Source organism: Colias philodice, chromosome 31 (genome assembly GCF_061535455.1).
Source record: "Colias philodice isolate Cphi_HAF_F1 chromosome 31, ilColPhil1 Martin Lab GWU primary, whole genome shotgun sequence".
NCBI classification, from domain to species: domain Eukaryota; kingdom Metazoa; phylum Arthropoda; class Insecta; order Lepidoptera; family Pieridae; genus Colias; species Colias philodice.
Genome location: NC_143116.1, coordinates 4616452 through 4637330, shown reverse-complemented (window position 1 = coordinate 4637330; position 20879 = coordinate 4616452). Strand labels below are relative to the sequence as shown.

Below are 20879 nucleotides of genomic sequence, written 5' to 3'. Positions count from 1 at the left end.
CAATTTTTTTGATTTTCTTTTTTATTTTTTTATCTTTTATTTTGTTATATAAGGTTATTATATTTTAACTATTATCACAGTAACTGATTATCCTGGACCAAATAAAACCTTAAAAGATGGTACCTTTCTTACAAAAAAGTTAAGAAATAATGTAATAAACGCGTAAGAGTAAGCAGGGGACAGCGTAAAATTACCCATTTTTCGATTGTTATTTATAATTAACTTAACTTTATTTTAGATTTTGTCATAGTTTTTGTTAAAAAAACAAAATATTGTATACGTATAATCACTTTGATAACATATATAAATAATTCTGGCAACTACTTCATTATATAGAATTTAATGAATTCGAGGGACAGTTGAAAATCAGGGGGGTATACATTTTTGTGAAAATGCCCATTTATCATTTGTTTCTCTTCGTGTAAACCTTCCCTTAGGTATAAAAATGGCCAATATTTTTTGCTAATTTTGGCATCTACTGTCGGATCACATCGTATCCTTTGCTCTGTGTCTGGGTGTTAATCCATACTAATATTATAAATGCGAAAGTAACTCTGTCTGTCTGTCTGTTACTCAATCACGCCTTAACTACTGAACCAATTTGCATGAAATTTGGTATGGAGATATTTTGATACCCGAGAAAGGACATAGGCTACCTTTTATTGCGAAATATGTACCTACCACGGGCGAAGCCGGGGCGGACCTCTAGTTATCTATATATAAGCATTTTTTTTAAATTATATATGTATGTTTATCAGCCATTTGATTTCCATAACACAAGCGAAAGCTTAGGATCAGATCGTGCCGTGTGTGAAAATTGTCCAGAAATATTTATTTATGTTAAAGTGAAACTTTTATTAGTTATTACATCGTCTCAAACTTTTTGGTCTGTGTAGCGCATGTCGCGTGACGGTCGAACCGTACGATAATTATCGTACAAATACGATAATTTTGTGCCTAAGTTTCACTTTTACCGTGGTTTCATAAAACCACACAACATTTTTTTTTCTATAGCACATCACCTCCAGACGGCGGCTATGGCTGGGTGGTGGTGTTCGGCGCTTTCATGGTCCAGTTCTGGGTGGCTGGTCTCTTCAAGTCCTATGGAGTGCTGTATGTGGAGATCATGGAAACGTTCCCGGATTCGTCTGAGAGCGTGGCTAGTTGGATACCGGCTGCTTTGTCTACGCTGTGTTTGGCGCTGGGTGAGTAATAATTATTTATTTATTTAAAAAAAAATAATGTGTATAGTTACTATTATTATTTTTTTTAATAAATAAATCATGATAGTATACACACACACACATACACACACGCGTATTCACGTGCAAATACACACACGGACACATTCATGAAAACACAATATATTGGAAAAGAAGGGACAGTAGGTATTTATTAGACGTTTTATTGAAGTGAAACTTCTATATCGGGGTTGGAAAAAAATTTAGTGTAACATTTTTTCGTTACGCGTGACATTTTTCCGTTACGCGCCATTTTTTTTTATTGGTAACTAGATAACCGTCCGCGGCTTCGCCCACTTTGTCTAAAACCTAATAAATTATATATTAAAACCTTCCTCTTGAATCACTCTATCTATTAAAAAAACCGCATCAAAATCCGTTGCGTAGTTTTATTAAGCATACAAAGGCACATAAGGACAGAGAAAGCGACTTTGTTTTATACTATGTAGTGATAGGGAGCGCGAATATATGATTAAATACTTTTTCTTATTTTTCAGCGCCTCTATCATCAGCCCTCTGCGAGAAATACTCGTGTCGTCTGGTCGTGTTCATTGGAGGACTGTTCTGTGCTACCGGTCTGGCGCTATCATATTTTAGTACTGGGTTGTTGCATTTGCTGTTGAGTTTTGGAGTTATGACTGGTGAGTTTTTTTGAAGTGAAAACTTCTTTAGCGGCGTTGAGCACTTTTTCTGTAATGGGTATAAAATCTTAAACTCGCGTTAAGACACGTGACCTGATCGAAAAAGCGTAAGACGGATATACCATTCCAAAATATCAAACATGCTCAACGTTAATAATCAAGTTTTCACTTCTGCCGGCACTCCCCCAGTGCAACCCGGCTTTTTTTTATAATTTTGCATAAGTGAAGTGAGAAGTCCCATGTCCCCAAGTGGGGTAAGGGACAGATGCATTATTCATACATCTGTTTCACTGATCGATTTTTCTTTAGGGACAAGTAGGTGATCAGCCTTCTGTGTCCTGCCAGACCGAGACTTTTTCTTCTTCGTCTCCACCGGGAAACGAACCCAGGACCCCTCGGTTCTACGCTCACGCGTCAACCACTGTACCAAGGAGGCGGTCAAGAATAATTATGCATTAGCTATTGGCGAAAACTTTTACCTAACTACATACTTATCAAATGTTGTATTCAAAATGAAAACAATATTTGATGATGTGTGTGAAACTGTCTTACCACAAAAAACTTTAGACAGGGTTTAATTTTAAGCGCGGGTTCTCTTTAATCTGGCTTTGTCGTATTTCACATAGACAACTATTACAGTGACAGATCCCTGGTTTAAAGTTAGACTGTGTTTAAATTGTTTTGTGCTAAAGCTTTTATGAAAACTTTGACGTTATAAAAAAAAATCATTGTTTTAAATCAGTTCATTTCAGAATCTGTTCTATTTGAAGTCAAACTTCTATTAGCGCGTTGAGAGTAAAATTTCATGGAAATACCGTCACGGCATGGAGTAAGGCGACGATTTTGTATCCTTAAATCTTGCCAAAGAAGTTTCACTTCTGAAACGTATACTCGGTACACGCTCTTTTTGTAATCATAAAAAATGTTGCCTACGTCATCAAATATATATTTTAATTAGTAAATTAAAACTTTTATGACAACTTTGACGTTAGCAAAAAATCATTGTTTTTAATTTGTCTCTGATTACAGAATTGGTTCCAATTTTTTATTCATAAGTACTTGTAATTTGTTGTTGGAAAATAAGTCTTACCTATTTGTAATAACGTATAAATTTAAATTGATTTAATATTTTTTCAGGTATTGGTGGCGGCCTCTCTACTACCCCGGGCATTGTGATTGTATCACAATATTTCGACAAACACCGGTAAGAATTCATATAACGAACGAATTATCGTAAGCAAAAAGACTATACGAATAGTCATTATAAAAATTAACTTTTCATTGTACTTATTCAATTTTAAAAATATTCATAATGCATCCTCCTCGATTGAATTAAAAAAAAATAGGATGAGATATTATTTGGCGCGTAAAAAAATCTTTCCGCATAAGCTTTAATATTAAAAAAAAACATTTTTTATGAAATAAGAATTGTTCATCATCATATTAAGCTATTGCATAGCTTCTATCGCGGGCCTTGAGCGCGGGGATCGAATCGAGAAATTCCGTAACGAAAAAACCTCACGCTCCCCACGGGGACGGGCGCGGAGGTGTGGCTTGAAGGCATGGCATGCAATAGCTTTACCGCGGCAGTCCCCGAGTGACACACGTCTTTTTTTTTTAAATAAGAATTGATCATCATGTTTTTGAAAAGAATTGACTTCTATATTTTTTTAAATTTGCATCTGATACTTTGACGCAAGCAATTATGTTGTCTCTTTCAGAGCATTGGCGAACGGCATATGTGTGAGCGGGACGGCAGCTGGTAGCTTCGTTTTTCCGATGCTGATTGAGAAATTAGTTGATATGTATGGCTTGCATGGAACTGTGTTACTATTGGGTAAGTCTATTTAAATGATTAAAGTGAAACTTTTATTACATCGTCTCAAACTTTTTGGTCTGTGTAGCGCATGTCGCGTGACGGTCGGCTGCCGAGTAGGTTTAGGTTTTAGGTAAGTTTCACTTTTACCGTGGTTTCATAAAACCACACAATAGTTTTTTGTTTTTATGTTCTTTTTTAAATGCTATAATAGATAATAATAACAAATCATTTAAATAAATATAAACTTGAGAGGTGTCAAGGGATACCCGGATGGAACGAAGTTCTATGAGGGAGAGAGAGAGAGAGACAGACTGAGAAACACGCGCACGCCGTACAGTTAGCAAAAAGTGTCATAACAACTTTTGGTCTTAATTCCGTCTAGCCCCCTTTCGTAATGCGCGATAATGAACTTCATTCCAATAAAAAATTGACAAAATATTAATTATTAATACTTATTTATAATAAGAAAGTACTTCATTATTAAAATAAACAAAAAACCCGAATTTGCAGGTATACGATTACGGTCTAAATCATTGAGATAATAGTACTACGTATGGAGGAGACACCACGAACAAAATCTGTGCGCCATTTTTTTGCTCTAACTAAGTTTTAAAAATTATTATCTAGTTAGGTACTTACCGATGAAAGTTATTCCTTTGCACTTTTCCGTATTATTTGTATTATTTGTGCAATATCGTAACACACACGAAGGCATATTTGATGCGTTTCACTTTAAAACAAATAAAAAATGAGCGTGCAGTTACGCCATATGGCGTATGTTGAGCGGAACATAAGTGATGTACGCGGTGTCGTCTCCATATGTATATCTCAATGGTCTAAATTCACCTTTTTTCAACTTTGAATATATCCATAAGTTTTTGAAATGATAAAACATGCATTGTTATTTGATATTTATTTTACAATATTCAGAATAAGATGCTGTAACGAACACTAGTAATATCGACACGTCCTATACTACGTATATTCGTAGGATGTGTCGATATTTATTAGTAAATACCTACTAGACCGATAGCGGATACCGCTCTAATCTGAATAAGCTCTAATCAGAAGGAAACTGTTGAGTTTATATTGTTTTTATTGAAGTGAAACTTCTTTATCGGGGTTGGAAAAAAATTGTAACATTTTTTCGTTACGCGTGACATTTTTCCGTTACGCGCCATCTTGTTTTTATCCCTACGACGCGTGATTGACGTATTTCTGTAAAGTTGCATATAGTAAATTATTTTTCAAAAAATAAGGTCATACAGAAGTTTCACTTCTTACGTGTGTACACTAACTAGTACACGCACACATTTTTTTAATGTGATAACGTTTTTAAAATCGTTTTAGTCGGGTGACATGTTCAGAAACTTGTGTCACACCAAAACCTCACGAGCGCGATCGCGGTATAACGAGAGAGAGACGGACCGATCTCCCGTCTCATCTCGAGCGCTGCCACTGCACTATGTTATCACGTAAACATCTCGATCGTAAACCTACTTTACAAACAACCAATTTTTTTTAATTTTCATGAAAAATGTTAAAAATTAGGATTATAAGGAAAACTATAAATTTTGACTATAATTTGCACTTTGCCTAGACTTTGTTGATGTGTGTATTTATCTATTTACTAGCTGTTCCGCGCGGTTTCACCCGCGTTGCTTTGCTCCTGTTGGTCTTAGCGTGATGATATATAGCCTATAGCCTTCCTCGATAATAGTGCTATCTAACACCGAAATAATTTTTCAAATCAGACCAGTAGTTCCTGAGATTAGCGCGTTCAAACAAACTCTTCAGCTTTATAATATTAGTATAGATTAGTATAGATTTAGAAATTAAAGACTTTTTAGCGGATTTTAAACGCGATTTATTCATATATTATTATGTCTCCCCGTGACCACGCTCGCTGTAAAGTGTTCGAAACGTCGGGAAAATAATAGAATGAATAAATCGCGTTTAAAATCCGTTAAAAAGTCTTTAATTTCTAAATGTATAATACTCGCGTAAAATCAAACATCAGAAAATACTAGTATAGATTTATCGTATCCAGGCGGAGGCATGCTCCACGTGTGCGTGGCGGCCACACTGTACCGGCCACCACCAGTACCACGCGTCACCACGCCTCCCACCACCACCACGGAGAGCACCACGCTGCTGCACGACGTGCAGGACGGTGAGTGGGGGTTATAAGTCCCATGTCCCCAAGTGGGGTAAGGGGCAGATGCATTATACACCTGTTTCACTGATCGATTTTCTTTAGGGACAAGTAGGTGATCAGCCTTCTGTGTCCTACCAGACCGAGACATTTTTTTTTCTTCGTCTCCACCGGGAATCGAACCCAGGACTCCTCGGTTCTACGCTCACGCGTCAACCACTGTACCAAGGATTATATTATACAGGGTGTTAAATATTGTAACATATTGTTATGTCAAGTTGTTGTAAGAATGAAAATGAAGATGAGGACGAGAATGAAAATGAAAATTTTCGTGATATTTTTGACGTGACAACGTCTTATAATTCGATAGAGCCGGCTGCACGCACGAAAAAACATGACTCATGCGGCGTTACCTCGCTCTGAGGCGTTCCATGTAAGGCTTGAAGTGCGAGCGAGAGCGCGGAACGAGCGACAAAGAAGCACAATCGGACGTTGTCACGTTCAACTATCGTCAGTAAACCGACTTTACAGACAACCAATTTTTTCAGAATATACAGCATGGTCAGTTTTTGGTGTGTTTTGGTAGATCGTTATTCAGGAATCAGGATGTTCTAAAAAAGGTTTTTTGTTGTACAGGTTATTCACAATTATTTGTTGCCCAGAATATTGTGTGATTTTCTCTCCTAGGGAGGAAAAAAATTGTGTTGTCCACTGTATTAATGACTAACTCACGAAAAATAATAAAATTTCGATTTACAGGTAAAGCAGTCCCGCTCAAAGACAACAGACTACAGAATCTATTCCAACCCGAACCAGAGTTGACGCTGAACCAAAAGAACGCCATGATGAATGAAGACAAACGGACAAACTTGCTGACGGAGATCATACATCCTAGTTTAATTGAGGTATTGTTGTTTACCTATGAAAGAGCGCCATCTAGTGTCTTCACTACATAGTATAAAACAAAGTCGCTTTCTCTGTCCCTATGTCCTATGTATGCTTAAATCTTTAAAACTACGCAACGGATTTTGATGCGGTTTTTTTTAATAGATAGAGTGATTCAAAATGAAGGTTTTAGTATATAATTTATTAGGTTTTAGACAAAGCGGGCAAAGCCGCGGGCGGTAAGCTAGTTTATTATAAGTTTAACCACCTATTTATGCTGTCATTTTTCTTTGCGAACCGACATGCTTAAAATAACGTAATGTTTTAATATTATTTATGCCAGAGGTTCGATTCCCACCCGGGGCAAATATATGTGTGATGAACATAGATGTTTGCTATGTCTTGCTATGTCTGTATATATCTATACATATATTATACCTAAGATTTTAAATTTCGAATTATATATGTATGTTTATCAGCCATCTGGTTTCCATAACACACGCGAAAGCTTAGTATGGGATCAGATCGTTCCGTGTGCGAAAATTGTCCTGAAATATTTACGGTTTAAGACATTTATTTCTCAAAAAGATTACATTTGAATCACTTACAGAGAAATAATAATATAAATTATAAACATTTTGCTCTCATTTATTTATTTTATAGCTTTTTATTTCTGTTTCAGGTTGCTCGACCGCCATTACCATGTCAAATGTCTGACTCCGAAGATTCCGAGGGCTTAGACGTTTTGGGGGTAGTTGGTAAGTGTAATATACAGGACCGTGTAATCCCGTATGTATTACTTTACTCTTTGGTGTAATCGTTAAGTGTGCACAGGCTATAATTTCGAAACTATTACAGCCCCCCTAGACAAGTGGCTTTCTATTAGCGTAAAGTTCGATAGAATAGATTATGAATGTATGAGATTGACGTTTGATTACGACGACGACGACGATTGATTACGTCAATCTCATACATTCATAATCTATTCTATTGAACTTTACGCTAATAGAAAGCCATTTGTCTAGGGGGGCGATATTGAAAAACTTTAAACTGATATCGAAAGTACTTTAAAGTTAGACTGTGTTAAAATTGTTTTGTGGTAATACCATATATTTTATTGTAATATTATTTCAGGATTACCTCGTGAAGTGGCCCGACTTCGTTTACGACCAACACGCTCGTCGTCCATCTTGCATTCAGTTGAAGATCTATCCACTGACAGTACTTGTGTTTATAAAGCCAGTCGACGAAAGCTTAGCAGGTTTGTATACAGAGTGGAAATTTTCGATGGGCCCAGGGAAAGTAAAGTGAAATAATGAATGAAAATAGTGAATAAAAAATGAAAAATTCCCGATTTTCAAAAAGATGAATTCTTAAAACTCAAGTTATACAACACAGTTATGGGTGTGCCCATAATTACCCATAACAAGCAACCCGCCCAACTTTGCCACCAGCACGTGAGCTATCGTTTAAGATTATGTTTTCATAGACAAAATGCTCACATTATCGAAGCGGTATATGCCGGCTGCGCGAAGCTAGAGAAGAAAACATGAATTTTTAGGAAAAATTTGGGCAAAAATTTTTTGTCGTAATTTTGTTAAGTATTTTTTACGTGATCAGTGTATGCAAAACTACAAGTCCCTTCGCGCTTAGTATACCGATAGTGGGACACCCTGTATAAACTATATTAATATATTTTACAGATCTCTATACATAAAACCACCGTTGCCATGTAGAATAATTCCCAACAAAATAGTGGAGCCGGAAGTGAAGAAAGACATAGAAGAGAAGAAAGAAGAGAACGTAGAAGAAGAAGTTAAGAGTGGATGTGTTGGGACTATATCCAGGTAATTAACTAGCTGATAGATCTGGCTTTGCCTATAACTATAAAAGTAACTAGTGGTCCGCCCCGCCTTTGCCCGTGGTACCTACATGTTTAAACTATCCTATCTCTCAAGTTGGATTGAACTGCACATGGTGTGCGAATTTTATTATAATCGGTTAAGTGGTTTAAGAGTCCATTGGGGACAAACATTGTGACACGAGATTTATATTATACATATTAAGATTAAATAATATGTTTTTCGTAAATAATTTAGTTTTCTAATGTCAATATTGTAGGTAGTTTTCTAGAATAACAAAAAAAATGGTTAAAATACCAAGTAATACTGTAATACTTATTTGCAATGTTACAGTTTATATTATTTTCATAGTTTTGCCTAAACTTTGGCAAAATATTTCAATAAATTTATGAACGAATGAATGAAAGACCGATTAAAATAAAAATACATAATAACTACTATTCTATGCAGTGTATGTAGTGATAAAATACACTGTTTTTCTTACTGTGATCTATTCTTTTACTGCTATTTTTCAACATTAAGTATAGACTTTAAAACCATTTAGTTAAATTTACTAACTTTTTCAGATATCTAGACGTGTCCCTACTAAAATCATGGCGGTTTGGGCTGTTATGTACCTCCGTAGCACTTATGTCTTGTGGTTCACCGTACGCATTGTACTATCTACCTGCTTATACCGTCGCCGCGGGACACAGTAAGGCGGCAGCTGGTGAGTTAGTGAGTGAGTGAGTGAGTTAGTGAGTGAGTGAGTGAGTTAGTGAGTGAGTGTGTTAATGAGTGAGGGAGAAATAAGGCTGTCATTCTGTATTCGTAATATATATTAACGTGAGTTTACGTAAGACGAAGTGAATGAATGAACGTGAACGTTTCGAGTGTGATATTAGACTTACAAATAAATTTTGTACAAAATCACTGAATAATGTATGTAAGTATGAAAGAAAGACTCAGTAAAAAAAGGTCGATAGAATATCATTTTGTACTTATATCTATCCGAATTTATATTTTAATACATTACAAAATAATTACTCAAGCAAGAAAATCAAAACAATTTAAAATTTAACATTTATTTCAGGTCGTCTAGTAGCAATCAGTGCTGTGTTGGATCTCTGCGGCAGACTGGGGCTCGGCTGGCTGTGTGACTTACATCTGTTTTGTAGACGAAAAGCGTATATAATCAGGTCGGTAAATCGATTTTTTTTTGTTCAAATTATTTTATTTATCCATACTAATATTATAAATGCGAAAGTAACTCTGTCTGTCTGTCTGTTACTCAATCACGCCTTAACTACTAAACCAATTTGCATGAAATTTGGTATAGAGATATTTTGATACCCGAGAAAGGACATAGGATAGGTTTTATCCCGGAAATCCTACGGGAACGGGATTTTCTTTGAAAACGCGGTCGAAGCCGCGGGCGGAAAGCTAGTCTATTATAATTTTTGTCTTTTTTGTTATATAGTCATATTAAAAACACAGCGGTTAAATCCTTCGATTTTAATAAAATACCTAAGGATCGAGTTTATCGTGCGAAATAATCTGAAATATACATATTTGCTGTATTTACTGAACCACGAAAAGTATATGAAATATGATTAATATTAACCTCTCCGCCTAATAATTAATATTAATAAAAAGAGCAGAACTTTAAAACAAAACAAAGATAAAATCCGGACGAAGTGAATTAAAATACAAATAAAAAAAAGACGTGTGGCACTCGGGGACTGCCGCGGTAAAGCTATTGCATGCTATGCCTTCAAGCCACACCTCCGCGCCCGTCCCCGTGGGGAGCGTGAGGTTTTTTCGTTACGCAATTTCTGGATTCGGTCCCCGCGCTCAAGGCCCGCGATAGAAGCTATGCAATAGCTTAAAAACATTTTCCTATTATTGCAGTATCCTTGTCGCCGGTATCGCAGTTCTGACATTACCCAGTTTATCATCGTGGTGGGCTCTTGCGATTGCTTCAGGTATTATAATTTTTCCTATATATTATTTAATGAAAGAAAATTATAAATGTATGAAAGATGAGATGAAATTATGCTTTACTTTTTATTAATCGAACACCTACATAAATAAAAATCTAAGTAAGTATGTGAATAAACGAATGTTGACTAAAATAAATATTAAAAATATTACGATAATAGTACGAATTTATTGTTCAATGAAAGAAGATTGAATTAATTCTCGAATGAATGAGTGAATGAGTTATTGAACGAACTTTACACTCTAGATACACACCTATACTAATATTATAAAGCTGAAGAGTTTGTTTGTTTGAACGCGCTAATCTCAGGAACTACTATTCCGATTTGAAAGATTCTTTCGGTATTAGATAGCCCATTTATCGAGGAAGGCTATAATATATCATCACGCTAAGACCGACAGGAGCGGGGCTACGCGGGTGAAACCGCGAAGCGCAGCTAGTCACTACATAGTATAAAACAAAGTCGCTTTCTCTGTCCCTATGTCCCTCTGTATGCTTAAATCTTTAAAACTACGCAACGGATTTTGATGCGGTTTTTTTAATAGATAGAGTGATTCAAGAGGAAGGTTTTAGTATATAATTTATTATGTTTTAGACAAAGCGGGCGAAGCCGCGGGCGGAAAGCTAGTAATGAATAAATCGCGTTTAAAATCCGTTAAAATCTTAAATTTCTACATTTCAAACTCATTCACTCACTCACTCATTCCTTTTTATATTCCAGGAGCCTACGGCCTCTGCCTAGGCTGTTGGTTTCTTTTAGTCCCCGTGTTACTAGCGGATGCCTTTGGTACAGCTCGTATAGCGTCATCGTATGGTCTCGTTAGAATGTTCCAGAGTTTGGCGGCTGTTTCTGTACCGCCTACAGCCGGTGAGTTAAATAAATAAAAAAAGTCGGGTTGCACTGGGGGAGTGCCGGCAGAAGTGAAAACTTGATTATTAACGTTGAGCATGTTTGATATTTTGGAATGGTATCCGTCTTACGCTTTTTCGATCAGGTCACGTGTCCTGACGTGAGTTTATGATTTTATACCCATTACAGAAAAAGTGCTCAACGCCGCTAAAGAAGTTTTCACTTCAAAAAAAATGTGTGCGTGTACCAGTGTACACACGTAAGAAGTGAAACTTCTTTATGGCCTTATTTTTCAAAAAATAATTTACTATATGCAACTTTACAGAAATACGTCGAATCACGCGTAGTAGAAATAAGGAAATGATGGCGCGTAACGGAAAAATGTCACGCGTAACGAAAAAATGTTACACTAAATTTTTTTCCAACCCCGATAAAGAAGTTTCACTTCAATAATAAGGGATATTGAATTTATTTTTGTATAAGTAATTGATGTATATTAAGGATGCTTTTTCAGCAATAATGTTCGAGGGTGTTGGCGAGGGATGCGTTTGTAAATAACCAATAGTATCGCTTCAAACTAAATGAAACGTTATGATTGGTTCTTTCAAACACATTCCTCGCTACACATCCTCGCACATTATTGGCGGAAAAGCACCCTGAATAAAAAAGACGTGTGTCACTCGGAGACTGCCGCGGTAAAGCTATTGCATGCTATGCCTTCAAGCCACACCTCCGCGCCCGTCCCCGTGGGGAGCGTGAGGATTTTTCGTTACGGAATTTCCGGATTCGGTCCCCGCGCTCAAGGCCCGCGATAGAAGCTATGCAATAGCTTAACAATATTCATTTTAACATATTTTTAATTTTAAATTTCCACTTGTTAACTTTTTAAAAATCTCAAATGATCCGTAACCCTTATAAACCTTATCGCTCAACGGTATATTCTTCCAAGCAACCTAAGCAATCATTATTAAAATACCCTTGATATTTTTTTAGAAATATATATCACACTAGCGGTCCGCCCCGGCTTCGCCCGTGGTACATAATATGAAAAATAGATGTTGGCCGATTCTCAGACTTACCCGATATGCACAGAAAATTTCATGAGAATCGGTCCACCCGTTTCGGAGGAGTATGCAGACTAACATTGTGACACGAGAATTTTATATATATGAAGATTTACCGATTGACCGGTTGGCTTGGTTGATAGTGACCCTGCCTTCCAAGCCAGAGGTCGTGGGTTCGATTCCCACCCGGGCCAAATAATTGTGTGATGAACATTGTTTGCTCTGTGTCTGGGTGTAATTATTATCTATATAAGTATTTATTTAAAAATTATATATGTATGTTTATCAGACATCTGGTTTCCATAACACAAGCGAAAGCTTAGTATGGGATCAGATTGTGCCGTGTGTGAAAATTGTCCTGAAATATTTATTTATTATTTTTTTATTTATTTAAAATCCGATAATAATTCTTCAGTAAGTAATTTCTAAATGTATTCGCCTAAAATCAGACACAAGAAAATGCCACTAATATTTTAATTGCATTTTCAGGTTTAATTCGTGACGTCACAGGCGGATACTCCTGGTGTTTCTATGGAATGGGTTCATGTATGGTGCTAGGCTCGATTCCCGTCATAGCATTCCACATTGCTACGAAGAATAAGGAAAAAGAGTGAAAAATTAAAAATAAAATATGTCTGTATCGATGTCACCCGAATTGGGTTTTGGCGCGAAAACATTTGACAAGTAAATTGTCATGTAAAAAAAAAAATCGCGCCTTTTTTAGATCATAGATAAAACTAGATAGTGTATCTGTCTGTATTATTGTTGTATCTAAACTAGTAGAATAATTGTGAATAAAAATACAACCACAGATACAACCATTTCTTTATTTCTTTCTTTCATTTCAAATTCATTCTTCATTCTTTTTTTTATCATTTATGATTTAAAACAAGGTCATTTTAAGAGCTTTTGTAGATAGAGCAAAAAAAGGCTTCTAGAAATTAGAAAGAGAGAGAGGATCGCGGTACTCTAGCTGTCTCTTTCTCGCTCGTGTAAAAGAGAGAAAAGCTAAAAGGAAATTTAAAAACTTTTATTAGTTATTTGAATTAAAAGGAAATACATATAGGGTACCGCGATTGTGTCTCTTTCTAAATATTTTTCTAAATATGTTTTGTCCAACTCTGTCTTGAATATCCTCCTTATGTTACTATTTGACGACTGACCATAAAATATAGATGCATATTATTACTAATATAAAATATGTATGGTAAGATATTCACAATTGTTCTGCAGTTTTTAATCTGTGGTCTTTCTAGTGACATATCTAATCGTGTCTCCTTTCCTGTCAAAATTAAGCGCAAATCTCTAAATGTCAAATAATTTTAGTCCCAAATACACATTATAATATGGGGCCTTATTCATAAATAAATTTGTGTTAGAAAAGCTTTTACAATTATTATTTAAATTATAGAAATATAAATATACTAGATTGCAAAAAAAAATGTATTTTGTGTGATGGAATTTACTCCATTGATAGCTTATAGCTAGGAATTGTTATTTAAATTGCTTTAGTAGTAACTTGAAATGCCAAAAAATATTTGAAACTAGTGGTCCGCCCCGGCTTTGCCCGTGGTACATATTTACGTTTTCTCTACATAAAAACCATCCTCGTACTTCAAGGAATATAATAAAAAAAGAATTATCGAAATCGGTTCAGCCGTTCTCGAGTTATGCGCTTACCAACACATTTTGCGATTCATTTTTATATATAAAGATTTCATTTCTGTATCAACCTCAGATGCGAATTTTTTTGTTTTTAGAATGAAAACATAAGGCCGCGTTTCCATCTGCAAAAAAACCGCAAGAAATGTCCGACAGTCTGTCGGACATTTCTTGCGGTTTTTTTGCAGAGTGTGTACTAGTCTGTCTGACAGCAACTTGCAAGTCTACTTGCAGGTGGAACGCGGCCTTAGACTTGCAAGCTGCAGACAGACTGTCGGACATTTCTTGCGGAAGTTTTCTTGCAGATGGACAGGCGGCCTTAGTCAGTTTCACAAGTTTTAGATATTATGCTTATCTGTCAGTTAAAATGATAAATTTTCGAAGTGTGTAACCTATCTGTGACTGAAGTCGCAACTTGCACGTAATATTGCAACAAATGTGTGTTTTACAAATTGTAATGTCAAAGTTTTGACCTTAGTTTTTGACATTGTAAAATTATTATATTATGTGGTTAACTAGACAAACAACCCGTACGAATTATCTTGAGACCTAACCCGATGACGTTATTCTCAATGTAATGATATAGGCAAAATAAAAAAAATACGTGTGGCACTCGAGGACTACCGCAGTAAAGCTATTGCATAGCATCGCATCGCTGTGCCGGTTGGAGTGGGGGGGTGTTAGGTTTTTTCGTTACGGAATTTTTACATTCGGTCGCCGCGCTCAAAGTCTGAGATAAAAGCTATGCAATAGCTTAAAAACTAATATATCGCATGTGTTGCATTCCAGCGGAGTCTCAAGTTAACTAACTCATTCGGGTTATACAGGGTGTCCCACTTTCGGTATAGGTACTAAGCGCGAAAGGACTTGTAGTTTTGCATACACTGATCACGTAAAAAATACTTAAACAACAAATTTAAGCCAAAAATTTTTTGCTAAATTTTTCCATAAAATCCATGTATTCTTCTCTAGCTTCGAGCAGCCGGCATATACCGCTTTGCTAATGTGAGCATTTTGTCTATGAAATCATAATCTTAAACGATAGCTCACTTGCGTGTGGCAAAGTTGGGCGGGTTGCTTGTTATGGGTGTACACACACAGAGTTTTAGGAATTCATCTATTTGAAAAAAAATACGTCTGGAATTTTATAAGTATTTTTTACGTAGGTACTCAGCGTATGCAAAACTATAACTTCCTTTATGCTTAGTATACCGACGGTGTGACACCCTGTATATTGCGACAAAATATACCTATGTGTTTTACAATTATTGACATTATTGTAATGTCAAAGTTTAGATACATTTTGACATTGTAAATTTATTATCTATGGTGAACTAGACGTAATTATATTGTAGAGTAGAAGAATATGCTTTATTTGCAAAATAGTTGATAAGATAGCGTCGTATTTTTTTTTTACAATTTAGATAGCTTTATGAATAGGCCGTTGTCTTATAGGCCGAGAGATACTGACAGAAAATATTCGCTCATTTGTACAAGTATGCCGCCATACTTGTACAAATGAGCGAATATTTTCTGTCTTTTTTTTATTCTTCAGGCAATGACAATATTTTTTGTTAGTATCTCCTGGCCTATTATGTTATTTATTCCATGACTAAAAATAATTTGTAAAGTTTCTTCTTGTAATATCGCCCTAGACGTTGTTTATTTTTAATACAATTTTTTTTCTTGTATGTTGTAGACATACATCTTTGTTTAAGGGCCTAGAAGAGAAATAATTCATGCAGTAGTTTAAAATAAATAAAAAGTGCGTGTGTGCCGAGCACACCTGTCAGAAGTGAAACTTCTTTAGCAAGATTCAAACATACCAAAATCGTCGCCCTACTCCATGACCTGACGGTATTGCCATGACACGACCTTGAAATTTTACTCTCAACGCGCCTAAAGAAGTTTCACTTCTATAAAATAAACAGACTTGATGTAGTAAATAAAACAAAATCACGTGTGTAGCTATGTTATTTTCTTAGCTTAGAACATTTCTAACATTTTTATTGGATGTTAAGAATGATATGTTAATTATTGTTAAGTTAGATTCCACTTACTTTGTGATAAATGTCTATGGTTTGATTTTATAAACCACTAGCTGCTCCACGCGGTTTCACCCCCGTGGCTCCACTCCTGTTGGTTGTAGCGTGATGATATATAGCCTATAACCTTCCTCGATAAATGGGCTATCTAACACCGAAAGAATTTTTCAAAGCGGGCCAGTAGTTCCCGAGATTAGCGCGTTCAAACAAACAAACTCTTCAGCTTTATAATATTAGTGTAGATTACTATTTTATTTAAAAGATATCCTCGAATTATGAAATTATGTTTTTGCGTATTAAGTTTAATTTGGAGTCTGATTGAAATAAGTTTTAATTGTATGTTTTATTTAATAAGCATTTCATTCATTAGTTATAAAATATAAAAAAATGTGTGCGTGTACTAGTGTACACACGTAAGAAGTGAAACTTCTTTATGACCTTATTTTTCAAAAAATAATTTACTATATGCAACTTTACAGAAATACGTCGAATCACGCGTGGTAGGGATAAGAAAAAGATGGCGCGTAGGTAACGGAAAAAAGACACGAGTAACGAAAAAATGTTAACTAAATTTTTTTCCAACCCCGATAAAGAAGTTTCACTTCAATAAAACGATCTCATATTATTATAAATAAGATCTTATTGACTGAAATATAATATAGTTAACTTTAGAAATGTACTGATCAAAATCATTTACTATGTAAGTAAAAATGTTTACAATTTTTTTTTTTTGCTTTTTATATGCACTTAAGTATAGAAGTCGCAGAAAATTTTACGATAAAATTTATTTAGTCGTATTATGTTGACATATTTCATTCACTTAACATTATTTTATGTTAAAATTAATATATTGTTTTTATTTTATTATCTGTGTTTAATTCCATATTATGTCCCGAGCCCGCCATTTTCTTTTGCAATCAGAATCATATTTAAAACTAAATAATTCTTGTATTATCTGAATATATTGTGTTTAAGTATATTAATTATTTTAAAATTTATGTGATTATAAGTATTATGATTATTATTTATTAAAGAATAGATACTATCGTTATGTCCAGTATTTAAATAAATAAATATAAAGTATTTAAATTTCCTTAGTTCTACAATATATTGAATGTTGAATTTTTCTGGAATATATTAGAGGAAAATAAAGTACAGCCTATTAACATTTTAAAAAAATATGAAAAACGTTTTTTTCGTGGTAGTTATAATAACACACTAAATTGAGGAAATGGAATAGATTTGTAAATAGTAAATATTAAATTTTATCTGCATTTTTTTTAAGAGCCTAACTACATTGAGAACATTCGCCTTGTCTTGATTCATATTTCATATACTTACAGATGTATCATGTCAATGAATGATTTTACAAATTAGTAAAATAGATTTCACGGAAAGTTATCTAAGTTTTCACTTTTCATACATTACCTACGTAGTTTATCTTTTTATATGTATAGGAAAGATGCTTATAGATGTAGTGGTTTTTGGCTGTGTTATTTTAAAGATTAAAAATGTTCTTAATTTAAGATTAAAAATTTTATTAGCCTTAGTATCGTGTAATATTATAATTCATGTCAGTAGGTTATAACTTATAGTATATAAGCAGATTTTGTAAATCTTAATTTTATTTTAATTGATTCTATTGAATTTACCTTTATCTACGCATGCTTTGTTCGTTACATATTATTATATGTAAGTAATTGTATTAATTTATAAGTAAAATAAGCAGTTGGCCTTTTTAATCATAATTAAAAGTAATTAGCCGAACGTAATGTAAGCTAATAAAACTGGAAGACTTAAATAAATATCAATGAATTTAAAATAAGTTTTAATTTACAAGGGACGCGACGTAGTGATTAAGAAAAAAAATTGTTCGTTATAATTTCGTTTTTCATTGCAGCGCCATCTATCCGTGAATATGAGCATAAACAATTTGCTTCGATGTCTTTTAACCGACTTTATTAAGAAAGGTCTTATATTCTTTATTCAGTCTATCATTGTCTAATACTTGCTAATAACTGCTACGTTACATATAATTCACTCATGTTTTATTTTGTTGAATTGTTTACCTTGGTAAAGTCGGTTAAATATATTAGATACAAGAAATATTTAAAATAACGATCCATTTACAATCTATACACACATTCGACTGTTGACATCGTGGACAAAAGATTTAGCTCTACATGAGCTCTACGAAGGCTTTATTATTGTGACATATTTTGACATATTAATGACAACAATTCGTGGCATTGTAATTGGAATGTTTAATTTTACATTTGTTTTATTTGCAAAATCAGCGTAGGTATAATTGTTAAGATTAAACTATTTCGACGGATTTAAATCGTCATAAATAACCGATTTAAATCCGGTAAATAGTTCAATCTCCATATTTCTGTACTTATTAATGTTATAATGTATTTGATAAATAAATATATTGATGTGAGAATAAAGTAATTTAGTAACTGCAGCATTTATTGTTTTTTTTTTCACCCCAAACAATTTAGATTTTTTATTACATACTTAGAATTTACTTAGATCAAAATAGGTAAAGCTAGTTTCGTGTGAGCTCACACCACCTAAAATATTATGTCATATTCATTTTTTATTATGATCCTCAAAATATTCCCACTAAAATAATAATAGAAGGAACTGATTATCAAATAAGTAATCTGATAGTCGATTTCTTTTTTGTCCCGGCAGGCGGCAAGGCGGGTTCGAATCCCGCCTCGTGATCGATTTATTTCGATTTTATTTTAATTTCTCATTTTTAGAGCGTTTGAATGCTATAAAACTAAATATCTAATAGTCACCGCGTTTGCCGAAAACATTGTCATAAATCAAACATAATAGTAGGGGAGCCCAGGATGCTAAATGTGGATTTACTCGAGCGTCACGGGAACCTATTAGAATTGGTAGATTAGACCATAGGGAGAAAAAAAGGTCCTATAATGTTTTCACTTTTAGCGGTGGGGAAGGGTTTTTTGATTTTTTTTAATTTAAAAAAGAAAAAAATTGGCTTGGAAATACTCAAGCGCGTTAGATATTGATATTTTGCATGCTCCAGGACGTCACTGAAAAAAAGTATACGTTAATCTGACGATTTAAGTGGCGATTTAATCGCTATGAAGAAAGGGTAAAAAATTAAAGTAATATTATTCGAGCGCGTCAGATTAATATATGGGGGGGTTAATTACAATATAAGAAGTCCCCATTTCGCTAATCTGACGATTCGAGCTCAACCTTAGGGAATTATGGATTATTCAAATTTTCCAGCGGGGCCCCTGAGCGCACCCACCAACCATAACTGCTCATATTGACTAGAGGTACTAATGAATAGGTACCGTCCCTTATAGTAATCTGACGCGCTCGAGTAAATCCCAAAATCCCCTCTTGGGCTCCCCTACTATAAGACCATACAAGTAGAATGAATGTGTGTACCTACAGCTACGTAGGTAGTATATTATTATTAGTCTGTGGTAATAGGTATATTCGCCTGTGTGGACTACATTACTACAAAGCGTAAGTAATTTCCTAATGAAAAAACTTTACTTTCTACTATACTAGCTTCCACCCGCGGCTTCGCCCGCTTTGTCTAAAACATAATAAATTATATACTTAAACCTTCCTTTTGAATCACTCTATCTATTAAAAAAAACCGCATCAAAATCCGTTGCGTAGTTTTAAAGATTTAAGCATACATAGGGACAATAGGGACAATAGGGACAGAGAAAGCGACTTTGTTTTATAATATGAAGTGATTATTAAGTACTAGCACAGACTAATAATAATATACTACGTGTACTAGATAGGTACTTATAATATGGAAAATTTCGGTTTGTCACTTTGTTTGAACGCGCTAATCTCAGGAACAACTGGACCGTTTCAAAAAATTTTTTCACTATAGGTATACTAAATGAGTTATGTACGTGATCCTAGAGTGCTATACCTATAACTTATAAGGCTTATCCATACTAATACATATTATAAATGCGAAAGTAACTCTGTCTGTCTGTCTGTTACTCAATCACGCCTTAACTACTGAACCAATTTGCATGAAATTTGGTATAGAGATATTTTGATACCCGAGAAAGGACATAGGATAGGTTTTATCCCGGAAATCCTACGGGAACGGGTTTTTCTTTTGAAAACGCGGGCGAAGCCGCGGGCGGAAAGCTAGTATGCTATATATTTATATTGAGCATAAGCTATAGCAATTCTAGGTGCTATAAGAATAGGTATGTACCATGAACGAAGTCGGTGCTAATCACTACATAGTATAAAACAAGGTCGCTTTCTCTGTCCCTATGTCCCTATGTATGCTTAAATCCTTAAAAATACGCAACGGATTTTGATGCGGTTTTTTTTAATAGATAGAGTGATTCAAGAGGCAGGTCTTAGTATATAATTTATTATGTTTTAGACAAAGCGGGCGAAGCCGCGGGCGGAAAGCTAGTTAAGAATAAAAAAAAATTAGATAATTTTCTGGATTCGGTCCCCGCGCTCAAGGCCCGCGATAGAAGCTATGCAATAGCTTAAAAATCAAACCAGTTTATTCCATGTGCCCGTGACTATAACAAACAGGCCACACCTATTACATAAACTAGGTTTATTTCCACTAAAACTCGTTACATTATTAATAATCAATTAAAACGAATCAAGGTTATGAATAATTAT

General features: G+C 34.7%; 1 protein-coding gene across 1 annotated transcript in view; it reads left to right on the top strand.

The window, feature by feature from the left end:
* LOC149475251 (monocarboxylate transporter 12-like) overlaps nucleotides 1-14204 on the top strand; it is a 33416-nt gene extending 19212 nt beyond the window's left edge. The window contains exons 5-18 of the mRNA XM_089713584.1: nucleotides 1015-1205; nucleotides 1739-1882; nucleotides 3020-3086; nucleotides 3604-3719; nucleotides 5752-5874; nucleotides 6616-6761; nucleotides 7424-7499; nucleotides 7876-8002; nucleotides 8445-8588; nucleotides 9170-9312; nucleotides 9676-9781; nucleotides 10494-10567; nucleotides 11306-11452; nucleotides 12988-14204. Coding sequence (XP_089569710.1) covers nucleotides 1015-1205; nucleotides 1739-1882; nucleotides 3020-3086; nucleotides 3604-3719; nucleotides 5752-5874; nucleotides 6616-6761; nucleotides 7424-7499; nucleotides 7876-8002; nucleotides 8445-8588; nucleotides 9170-9312; nucleotides 9676-9781; nucleotides 10494-10567; nucleotides 11306-11452; nucleotides 12988-13112 — 1729 coding nt within the window. The 3' untranslated portion in view covers nucleotides 13113-14204. The remainder of the gene's footprint in view (nucleotides 1-1014; nucleotides 1206-1738; nucleotides 1883-3019; nucleotides 3087-3603; nucleotides 3720-5751; nucleotides 5875-6615; nucleotides 6762-7423; nucleotides 7500-7875; nucleotides 8003-8444; nucleotides 8589-9169; nucleotides 9313-9675; nucleotides 9782-10493; nucleotides 10568-11305; nucleotides 11453-12987) is intronic.
* Nucleotides 14205-20879: the final 6675 nt, after the last annotated feature.